Below are 12350 nucleotides of genomic sequence, written 5' to 3' on the forward strand. Positions count from 1 at the left end.
GCTACCGCAACCATTCTGCAATCTACCTTGCCCAAAACACTCTTCCAGTCACCTCCAAACTCTTCAATTCTCTCCACCTAATCACCCACAAACCATTCACAAACATGCAATTCTCGACAAAAGAAGAACTTATCGTCAGTTGTCCTTAACATCTCGTTCATTCATTTGGTCCCTATCCCCCTATTTCCTCCCACCGTGATGATCGCACTACATTTTTCCACATTTTCTACATTTTTCTCTATTCTATTCTCTGGATGACCTGAATTCTCGAGCAGTCGAGTGACGATTGATCTGTACAATTGATCGATTTCTTTTTACTACAGCCATGCAGAAAATTTCGCCTTGGAAAAGAATGTTGTGATTTCGAATGCCTCGATCACCTGAAGAACGTTACCGGAAGTGGTAAAATTTATGTCCTTGAGTATAAGAAATCCTCCAGCTCCTCGACTCAGCGACAAACGCTACTCTGGGTGATGAGCGTAATGGTGCTATTGCGGCTTGTTTAATTTTTCAACAAGGATCCAGATGGCGCCGTTGACGGAATTCTTTCGCTATAAACGTCAACGATCAACATCAGCCATCAGGCAATTTCATATTTGTGACTTATTTCTTCTGTGTTATTTCTTCTAATTTTATTGTTAGTTCTTCAATTTGTATTCCAAAAGATTGAACTCTTTTTACGTGCGTGTGTGTTTTTCTTTTTTTTGTAACTCGTCGAGTTGCAATTCTAATTTTTGCACTTCCTCCTTCATGTCCTCTATGTGTTTCTCGAACTCTTGTGTCGTCCTGTCTTTGTCGGAACATTCTACTTGAAGATCAGCGAGTTGATGCTCGGGATCGTAATTCAATTTTTGGTCGTTAGCAGTAATAAGCTCACGTAACTTCACTTTTGAACTTGATCTTGTTTGGTCTTGATTGTGTTTTCGTGGTGCTTGTGGTGTTCTAAAAGTAATCGTCACGTTGCTTGCATTTTTAGTGCACATTGATACACTGCACTCTGCAGTTCTCCTATTTTCAAACTTGCTTCATTTAAGGTAACTTTATGAATTTCCGATTGATGCTTTAACATTTGATGTAAGTCTTCTATTGCTGTTTCACGTTCTTTCAACTGTTCATTAAATTCGTTGTTTAGCATATCCACTCGAGAAATTCCGAGTTCTTGAGCATCGTTTCTTCTTTTAGAAATTTGGCCTATTTTCTCTCGCCTGCTGCTACATGTTGCTGTCATTTTATCAACTTCTTTCTTCTTTTTTTTTCTTTTTTTTTTTTTTCTTGAACTTAAAATCTTGATTTAAGGTTTGTGTTTCACTATATGATTTATTATTATTAACTAGTTCAACATTATTTTCAGTAGATTTTTTTTTCGCGTGATTTTTATACTTATTTAAATAGTTTTACACGAACAAATGCATCGTACGTCAGATATACCATTTTTAATAAATTGTCGCCTTTACAACTCGAGTTACCTCTGAACGAGTCGCATGATTGATCAATAAGCCATGAGTAATTATGCAAATTCAGTTTTTTTTTCATCTATCTATCTGAATATTATAACAAAGACTTTACATTGAATATTTTATTAAAATTGTAAGTTTTTCATAAACGCTTCAAAATCCACAGTCTATTGATCAACTCCTCTATCCTTTCTCTTTCTCCTCACTAAAATAGATAAATTCCTAATGTAGTTTGTGGATAATATTTTTTTTTTTTTTTTTTTTTTTTTCTAAAGCAAATCACATTTATCATCTGATATATTTTTTGAAATAATTTCTGTCTGTACATTTTCTTCTTTTCCCTTACTCCTCTTTCTCTTTCTAATGAATTCTTTTTATTCCGTAAAATAGTTTTTGTATATTCAATTTTGTTAAGTGCAATCCTTATTTCTGATAACTTACTTTTATTAGATAATTCTTGTGAATCTTCTACTACATCTTCCATATCATTTTGAGTTCGGCTTCTACCTTCAGTAAATTTAATATCTTGAACCGTATCATTAATTTCAATAGCTCTTTCGGTATCAAGTTTTTTTTTTTTTTTTTTTATTTATTTGTTGAAATTACAATCAATTCTCGCGTTGGGAATTTTCAGTAATTTTTCTGGCGTGGCGCAGTGACATGGCTGTTTATTTACAATAAGTTAATACTTATTATAGATAGGTATAATTTATAAGTATTATAAGTTCGGTATCAAGTAAATCGCACTTATTATTTAATATACCTTTTGAATTGACTTCTGTCTCTGTAGTTTCTTCTTCTGTATCTTCTTCGAGTTTTCTTCGTTCTTCTAATCCACCCTTCTCATTTTCTAGGATCTTCCTTGGTGTTACGCCGCCTAAAACATCTGCACGCCAGCCCGCGCCAGCTCGCACCACCGGACAACAACCAGCCTGCGTAACGTCACTTCGACCCTCAATAAACCTAAGGACCCACCATAACTTTCACTTCCCTGTAGTGTTTCGCCATGTGTCTTCAATCCGTTTGTCTTGAAGAATTTCTAAAGCTTAAAAATATTCTCGAAACACAGTCGGTTTTTAGAGAGGTCCTTGGGTTTATTAGACGTACTTAAAACACGGAGAAAGCGGGTATGCACCCATTAGGAAAATCCGAATAGCCCTCTAATAAAACAAGCTATGTTTTCCTCACGCACACAGTCATCTATCCACCACGATGGTAGGAGACTTCCTACTCATCCCTTCGAGCAGTAGTGCAGGTCATGACCAATCGACACCGCGGTTCGTTACCCTCACTTTTCCTAACGAAAGTGGGGACAACGAATCCGCGTTCTTTAGGCACAGGGGCATACCCACACCGAACTTTTCTTCTGTATTAGAAAAAGAGCGACAGTCAGTCTAAAAACTAACGCCTAACGCGGCAGTCTACACATAGCGCGAGAGTCGCATACTTTACGAAAATCTTTTGTCGGTTCTCGGTGTTGTCGAACATACATCTTCTCTCCTAAATATATTATAGTGCTAAGTACATTAATACATTAATCTCCATTATAAGAGCCCTGCTCTAGCGTACATATCTATCACATCTTCGTGCGACAAGTTGTTAACTATTTATTTCTCTACGTCAGTGTAATCTGTAAAGTGTTGGAAATATATAATTTATAATTCAGTGAATCACAGTGTTATACAAACTCAATCACCCCTATTATCTCAACGGAAATCAGGGGATCGATCAATTCGTGGTGTCGATTGATATAATCGTACGACCCCCGTTGACGTCTCTCCTCGCGGTTACGTCTCCCCGCAATTGGTCGGAATTTACACTTGTATTTTCATCTTCTTTAACTTCGACTTTATCCGATCTCCTAGGTCTGCCTCTATGTTTCGCTTCATCAGTTGCTATTACACCCGTTACTGCATTATCATTTTCTACAGATTTATACCTATCGCTATCACTAGCTGTGTTCGTTAAAAGAACTTGCCTTCGTTGACGAACTTATCAGTTGTTTCGTTTTCACTATCTGAAATTGATTTTTGTTTAACACCTCTTTTTTCTTCTTTGGCAAATTTATTTTCTACATTTTCCGATGCCTTTTGTTTATTAATTATTTCAGACTTGTCTTCGATTAATTTCGTCTTTAAAGCGCTTCGCAAAATTTTATTTGTGTTTGATTGTCTGGTTTGATTATAAACAATTTCTTCAAATTTTGGCGAAGTAGCAGGCTTTGCAGCAACATTATAACGACTGCTCCGTTTACTACTATCTAACATAGATGGAGATGGATTCTTGTCATCTTTATTCTCTAAAGACTTCTCTTGTGTATTAGCATCTAAATTTCTCGACATAAGATCTGCTGAAGTTTTTTATTCTGTAGTGTCACACGCATTTTTCGCTGTCATCATTTGGTCTTCTTCTATAAGCAAATGTTCATTATTGTAAGCATTATCTCTTGCTTTTTGTATGGATTCTAATGATATATTTTGTTCAACGTTGTCTATTGATTTTGTATCATTTTCAGCAGTTGATTTACTAACTGCTTCTAATTCCTTCGTTTCAATTTGGTTTTCTTTATTTGTATCGCCGTCCAAAATATTTCTCATTGAAATATTATCCTTCTTGTTATGATCTTTTTCTGCTTCTCCTAAACTTTTACTTTTTTTGTCGAACCGTTCTTGTAAATTTTGAGTATCTTGTGACGAAGATGGTGACAAATCATTATACAATACTGCAATATCTTCTTTCCTTCGTTTCACAGACTCTTTCTGGTATTCTGTTGAGCTATTGACATCAAACATTAAGTCTGTTTTAATGAAAATATAATCCTGTGAAGCGGTGTCAATTGATACTTTCTTTTCATAAGAATTTTCTACATTAGACTGCAATTCTTTTGAAAATTCTTTCAAAACCATTTCTTCATTTCCTACAGTAACGTCTGTTTTCTCCAAGCTTTTGTTCAAATTATTAGAAACTAAACTACCCTGATAACTCCGACTAGTCGCTGCTTTAATAGTCTCCTTTAACAGTTTTCTTAACTTGATTTCGTTCTGCTTCTGCATAGCGTCTAGTATGGCCCGAATACTTGGATCCACACCAGTAGCCATAGCCAAGCCGGTGAAAATTATCCTTTGTTCCGTGGTATATATAGGGTAAAACGAATGGTAGACCGCAGCATAGTGGTTTCCAACGATCCACACTTGTTCTAATTCCTCACTCAACGTCTTTCGTGTCCATTGACGTAGAAAAAAGTAAGTTATTGTAATATCGGAATATATTAAAGGTGTAATTTTGTCCGATTAATTATAATTTATTAATAATGGATTGAAAATACAGATATTACAGACAGAAAATACAGACAGAGAAACGATGTTTGATTAACAGGAAAACTAAATGCAACGCTCGTATTTACATCAAATAACTTGACAACTATTTGGTAACTCTCTCTCTCTCTCTCTCTCTCTCTCTCTCTCTCTCTCTCTCTCTCTCTCACTAGCAACTCTAACACTCGACAACACTCGCAACTCAATTCTAACGACTCTATGCTTCGACGTCTCGATCAACTCTGAACCTCGCCAATGCATTCCTGCTCGGTCCTGCACGCACACACACGCACACACACACACACACACGCACACACACACACACACACACACACACACACACACACACTCACACACACACACACACACTTTTCGGCTCACATACTCTGGCCTCTCGATTGCCACTCCTTGAAATATGAAACCGTACTTCTGTTTTGACGCTGCTTATCTTTTCTCGCGTCACTGTTACTAGGCGCTCTTGGATGTAAACAAACCACAAAAAGACGGCGTACACGGTGTTTTCTAATTTCAGCCGATCTCCAATCAAAGCTATTCTACGATATTACATTATCGTATAATAATAAGCTTTTAATCGTTTAATAATAACTCGTCAAGTAGAAATTCCACACGAAGCATTGTGAAGAATAATACTTGAAGAAGATCTATGTTCTTACGAGATTGGCTGTCTACAAGAACTTTGTTGGATAGATTGTATCGTTTGACGAAAATTTTATTGTTGAAAGTTAAGAAAGTTGGAAAGAAAACCCACGCTGTCTCGAAGATGTCTTGTTTTTCAGATGCTGTAAATTGACAAATAACTAGATATTAGTATTGACATTATTTGATGTCATATCTGACCTTAAAGTATAAATAAAATCAATCTAGGAATTAATGAAATTTCAAACATTTTTTCTAAGAAAACAGAAGTTTCGTTCCTCCTAATGAGTATCACATGATGCAATAGAAAAATAATTTGACATTGAAAATCGTGTCAAGATCAATTTCGAAGCTATAAAATCGTCTTAAAAAAACGCTGTGATAAAAAATTTTTTGACACCTTGTACAAAGGTGTATATCAACGTAAGTGTACCTGTATGTCTATATTCGAGATTATTTATCTATTCAAGATAGCAAAGTAAAAATACTATATAGAGGATTTAATTAATGTGTGGATCAACGTATGTATCACTATATGTAACAATAATATTGACTGTATATGTACGTGTGTAATAAAAGATTTCCGGTTTACAATGTTTACGATACTGATATAAAAATACCATATAGAGGATTTAATTAACGTGTATATCTACGTATATATCATTATATGTAACAGTAACATTATGTGCATATGCGTATAATATTGGTTAAATGTTAAATGTTAAATGTTAATATTGGTTAAATGCGTTAAAGTGAAATGTTATTTACCTATTCAAGATAGCAAAGTAAACATACCATATAGAGGATTTACTACTGTTAACACTCGGTATTCTCGTATTCAAAGTATTTAACCAAATAATTTGGGAATCCAGCGGACGAGCTTGTATTTAATATGATTATATTTAATATAACAACTTTACTCAATATACGCGTAGCATTTTAAATGTCATGAGGGTTGCAGCGGACTCAATTTTAATGTACCTCGATATCTTAGCTTCTTATAATATCCTAATAAAATGTTATTTATCGATTACAATTGTCCTGTCGTATTTTATAGTGTTTGCTTTATAAATGTGAACTTTATTCAAAAAGAGTTCATCGATGATTATCCATTACAGGTTGTTAATAAACCTGAATTATGCACAAAGGAATTGCCGTTAATAACTTAAGATTCTCTGCCCGTCGTACAGGGTACATATAGTAATTATTCTCGACGATCGTAACGTTTAAGTCCAATTCGAGCTTATAGTCCCATGCGAGTTAAACAACGACAATAGTTTGAATTTCTATTTGTTCGTTTGTCGTCTGTTTATACCCGGAGCACCTGCTGTAAACCAATACAAAATTTATTAGATCTATAAATAACACATATAAAACTTATTAATTTATAATTAATATAAAATAGGAGAGCACGAAACTTCCTATTTTATGGATATGTTAAATCTTTGTAAAAAATACCATATCATTAGTATCATTTTAATCGTTCTAAAGGATTTAGCCGCATAAAGCTGTGACCCTTGGAAGAATCGATGTTCACGCGTGACAAATTGAAATTGTGCGAAGGTTCCGGTACGAACATCACAAGCCGAACATCGATACCAGGGGCACAGGCACATGTTCTGGGTTCATTATATATTTATAAAGGGCTGACGATTCAGTGGATGGTCCGGGTAAATTTAAATTGTAAATGAACGCATTGCTGGTTTCAAGTAAAAGCCTGGATAAGAGCGGATATGGTATGAGAGTCTGTCGTGGAAAGGGGAACAGGCCGCTTTTATTTGTAAAGTTTGAATCTCCTCGATATTGAAGATGTTGAAGCTGCAAGTATGTATTTCATTTTAATCCATTCGAGACCGAGATTTAATTGTAAAACGATACCTAGGTGTCGGTACGATCTGAATGTTTAGTTAGAATGATTCTGTGTTTTACTCTCTCCAGGGTATCCTTTTCATACTTTGATTTTAAATCGATGACAATCTTAAATAGTATGCCTCATATTTTTAAAATATAAAATTATATACTATGTTATTCTATAATGTATTATGTACAGTCATATATATATATATATATAATAATTCTATATTGAAAAAAATATGAAATTAACATGATATATACATTACTACATAAGTTATATATAAAATATGTATACTATACCCTTGCCTACTGACTGATATGAATTTCTTTCGGTCTCGAATGCGTTAAAAGAGAGCGCAAAGAAGACGAAATTACTTATTGTAATTAGTAAAACGACCTGAGAGGCAGACAGGTACAAGAAAGAAGGAATATTATATTAGCGGCATTATCATGTTTTTGCTCTCTTTAAGTCTTTCATCGAGACAGACAATCTACAGGTATTAATCGACCAATTTCTCCAAGCTGATAACTTCGAATTGATGTTTATATATAAGAAGTGTTATGTGTTAATCTGTCTAAATGTTTAAAAGGTGTTATAAATTAAATGTTGTTAAACGATACGTAATTGCCTTTTGATCGTAAATTTTACTATCAAGGGGTCTTTTATGTATGCGTAATCATTGTGAATTATAACAATTTATGTGATCGATATTAAAGGTGTTTAAAAGCATATTATTATTATATATTATTATTCTATTCTCCTATATTATTATCCTATATTATTATAGCATTCCTATATTATTATAATATCCAATTACATGTTGATACACAAGATATACAGATTATTATTTATAACGTTTTGGTTTTCTTAATTGAGTCATTCATTTAGTACAAATGATAAGAAATTAGTAATAATTCGCAAAAAAAGGATATTGTAGTAGAAATATTATAAAAAAACATTTTCTGTTTTAGTGTAGAGTTACTCCTTCTTACAGACAGTGTCGTACAAATCTGTACGTCTCTGAGAAAATGTAGGTATCTGAGCCCTTACTTCCTCAACAACTTTTAGATCTGTTAGAAAAAAGAAACATACGAAGTAATAAGTAATGCTTACTAATAAATTCAACAAATACAGAGGAAGATGGCTAAATCGATAAATTAGCGAGACTAAAAATTAATTACATCATGGATCTCTCGCTTTTAATTTTAAGCTGTAAATTACCGATATCGGTGACTGCCATATTCTCTTGAGTTTCCAAATCGTAAAGAATCTCTCCCCAGGGATTGGTCAACTGTGTATGCCCCCATGCGACGTAACTTGCTGAAGGAACACGAGCCGGTGATATGCAAGCAACGTATAATTGATTATCATTCGCTCTGGAACGCTGAAGTAATGACCAGTGCAGTGGTCCAGTGGTCATATTGAATGCCGCTGGATATATCAGCATTTGGCAACCTAACCCAGAGAAGCAGGAAATATGAAGCCACCGAATACCAATTAACTTCGTAGTTGCACGGTTCACATTCCATCATTTCTGAATATGCGAGGACAGTCCTCTTATTGTGCTTTTAATTCTTTTATTTGTTTCATTTTCAGCAAATATACTGGTTTTTTAAATTAAGCTTCTTTTTATACAGATATTTAATTTTTTGCTAGTTAAGTATTGATCGATTAAGTTACTGTACCTTTGTTCCGATAAATGCGTGCCATTTCCTCGAATCTAATATCATAGCATATGCCAATACCTATTTTGCAGCCCTTCACATCGAACGTCGTTAGGGAGTTACCAGGACTGAGTGAATCACTCTCTCGAAAAGTAATCTTATTAGGAATGTCGATGTCGAATAGATGTACCTAATAACATAAAAATGTAGTCGCTAATTCTATTGCTGCAACTTTTGTAATTTAATATCAAAGTTACCAACTCCTAAACTTTAATTATTTTTTATTTAATAACTGACAGCGTTTTTATCACTTTCTTTTATTAAAAAATCTTATCATTTAATAATGTTTAAAAAGGAGAAAAAATAAGTATTTTCGTATGTGAAAAATTTATATTACACATTACAACAAAAATGGGCGTTTTCCGTATCATAACGTATTTTATAAACCGTAAATTATAGAATTGGTTATAGTATACGTATGTACATATGTATATTCCTAAATTATTCCTAGATAGAGTCACTTTCTTCACCCCAATATTTTCAAATTCAAAGCCATAAAGGAATATATTACTTACCTTTCGGTGTTTTGCTATCAAAGTTCCATCGGGACCCCAAATAGTACAGGTATTGTACAATTTATCGCCCTCTATTTCAGGCATCGTACCACCAACTACATAGATGTTGTTTTCTTTAGCTGCATTCGATAAAGCAACGCTCGTTTCACCATCAGGAATACTCTCGGCGTATTTTCGAAAGTACTCTGCATTGCAATATTTCAATTAATGAAAAATAACTGTCTTTTGTTCCAACCATAAATTAAATTGAAATTTTTGTCAGTTTTTTATTTTTTAAATTATTAAAATAACTAAGTTTTATATCTCGACTTAATTAAATATGCAATTACTTAGCTAACAGTATATATAATAAATTGTTTCTACAGGTTCAAAATGAAAAATGAATATTTAGAAATATTTAATTACGACAATGCTATTTGTGTTAGCATCAGTGGCTTGTTACTCTACGACTTTGCTAGTACTTTTTGAAACATAAAGTTAGTTTTCAATTAACACTTATACTAGAGGCGGAATTATAAATGCAAAATAATTGATAATACCAATTTATAAGTACCTAATTATTAGTATCTTAAAAAATATATTTATACAAAAATCACGATAATCATGAAAATGGGGAAATCCTATATTCTCGACTCAATTCACAATCTTTATGGAAGTATAAACGGTAAGGTAATTTGTCTACTTTTACTTTTTTCTATATAGTTGTTACACACATGGTAAATTATTGAAAAAAAAAAACAAATTATTACGTATTCCATATGGTGAATTAAAGCATTCAGGAAGAGCTATAATATCAGCATTGCGCTCTTTTGCGCTAGAAATGTAGGAAACTGCCCGCTCTACATTTTTGCGTTTTACTTCATTTACTTCAAGTTGTACCAACGCCAAGCGAAATGCTAAAATGTTGGAAAAGTTAAATACATTCGGTTATATATTTCCCATACTTTTTATCTATAAATACTTTTTACATAGTGAATACTTACTCGACATCGTTCGCACTACTTGTTTAGCGATGTTTGTAAGTATCATAATGTTGAGGTTATGTATGGTACTACTCAATATCAACATTACGTAAGCAATACGCAGGGATTTTTAATAATTCTTGGTAAAGTTTAGGACATTAATTTTGATGTAATTGTAAACATTATTTGTTCACAATTTGTCCATTTACTTTGCAACAAAAAGAACGCATCTGCAAGCGTGTTAATCGGATAACGACGAACTTCATTTCGCAAACACCGACACGTGAAACATTTTGAAGTTACGTCGACGCGAGAGTAATTGGTTCCCTTAAATTCCTCAATTTCCATTTCTTTCGCCATGTATATTCGAGTATTGCATTTGAATTGCAGAGCAGTCGAAAGTAGAGGAGCACCTCGCCGATATATCGACAGGAACATGAATTTTTTTTCATAGGGCGAATATTTTTTCCATTGAATTATTAAACCGAGTCAAATTTTCAAACTCAACCACTTAATTTAATCGTTTTACATAAAACATTTCAATCTTTTTTCTTCTAAATACTTTACCTATATTTCATCTGGCTGAATATTCCATATTTTTAAAGCTTGTTGATAATTACAAATACGTAATTATCATTCTGAAGCTAGAAATTTGAAGTAAAATTGCTCTGCGCGAAAGGAAATAATTCAACGTTTTATATATAGCTGTTAAAATGATATAAGTTTCAGTAAAATAGCTTCACTAAAATTTGTGGTTTTTTTCCTTTTCTATTTTTTTTTTTTTTTTTTTTTTTTTTTTGGTTTTATGTGTTCAAGGGCGAACGTTCCCTCTCATTTCTTGTATTTTTATGAGGAATTTAGCCTTTTTACACCACGAGAGCCTCAACGTTTTCATTTTCACGCTTACGCTACGCTCGTTAAACACGTTCTAATGAGACCATGTGCTGACATTGCGAGTTTTATTATTTTCGCACAATAATTTATCATTTTAGATTTCAAATATTACATTCATACATTTTTCGTTGTAAATTTCTTTCTCTATTTAAACAATTTACCATTGTTGCTACAATAAATCAATTAATTAAATTAATTGATCAGTTTAAACTTAAAATATCATTTCATAAGTTTTCGTCACTTGAATCTAAAAACAACAGAAAACGGATCATATTCAACGATCACAAAACGATAATAGGATATTGTGTTTCTTCTGAAGGGCATGAAATTGTCAGGAGATTATGCCATAAATGAAATTGGAAGCTGGCTGGTCAAAGGGATTAAACTCGGTTAAACTCAATTGTGCTATATTGCACAAAGACTTGAGAACTGCTACCAAATATCTACTAGCTTAAAGGTGTGCTGATTACACCTTACAAATTGTAATTATATTTCAAATACAATCTCCTAAATAATAAGTAAATTAAATTAATACTTTACCTAGAATCTGTGATACATTAATATAACAAAAATACATTTCTTAAATTATTCATTAATTTGCAATGTAATTAGAATATTATCTTTATTTTCTGGTGTCTTTATTATTCTTAAAAGATACGCTGCTTGTTTGCAAATTTAACACTACGTATGCTATTAATAAATCATTTTATATTTAATTTTGCAACCTTCAATCATTGTTAAAATTGATTGATAATACCGTTGGTTAATAGAAATTTGAAAATGCTCTCGTTTCCACTCGATTAAAAGGTAATTGCACAAACTGTCACAGTGTTGACTACAAATCACGTGTGTCGTTCTATTAAATTTATACACAATAGTATTTATTCTCGTTTTAATTTAAAATGAAATGTGTTATTGTATTTTTTTTTTTTTATTTATTTGTTGAGATTACAATCAATTCTCGCGTTGAGAATT

At 32.9% G+C, this 12350-nt stretch overlaps 1 protein-coding gene across 1 annotated transcript; it reads right to left on the reverse strand.

Moving 5' to 3' along the window:
* Positions 1 to 7990: 7990 nt before the first annotated feature.
* On the reverse strand, positions 7991 to 11639 carry LOC126877913 (omega-amidase NIT2-like). The gene is made up of 6 exons (XM_050640346.1): positions 10503 to 11639; positions 10269 to 10415; positions 9520 to 9704; positions 8966 to 9134; positions 8502 to 8735; positions 7991 to 8350 (listed from the first exon to the last, which is right to left on the reverse strand). The coding sequence occupies exons 1-6, from the start codon at positions 10585 to 10587 to the stop codon at positions 8259 to 8261; spliced, it is 912 nt and encodes a 303-aa protein (XP_050496303.1). The 5' UTR covers positions 10588 to 11639; the 3' UTR covers positions 7991 to 8258.
* Between the last annotated feature and the right edge of the window lie 711 nt (positions 11640 to 12350).

Source organism: Bombus huntii, unplaced genomic scaffold, assembly GCF_024542735.1.
Source record: "Bombus huntii isolate Logan2020A unplaced genomic scaffold, iyBomHunt1.1 ctg00000282.1, whole genome shotgun sequence".
NCBI lineage: Eukaryota > Metazoa > Arthropoda > Insecta > Hymenoptera > Apidae > Bombus > Bombus huntii.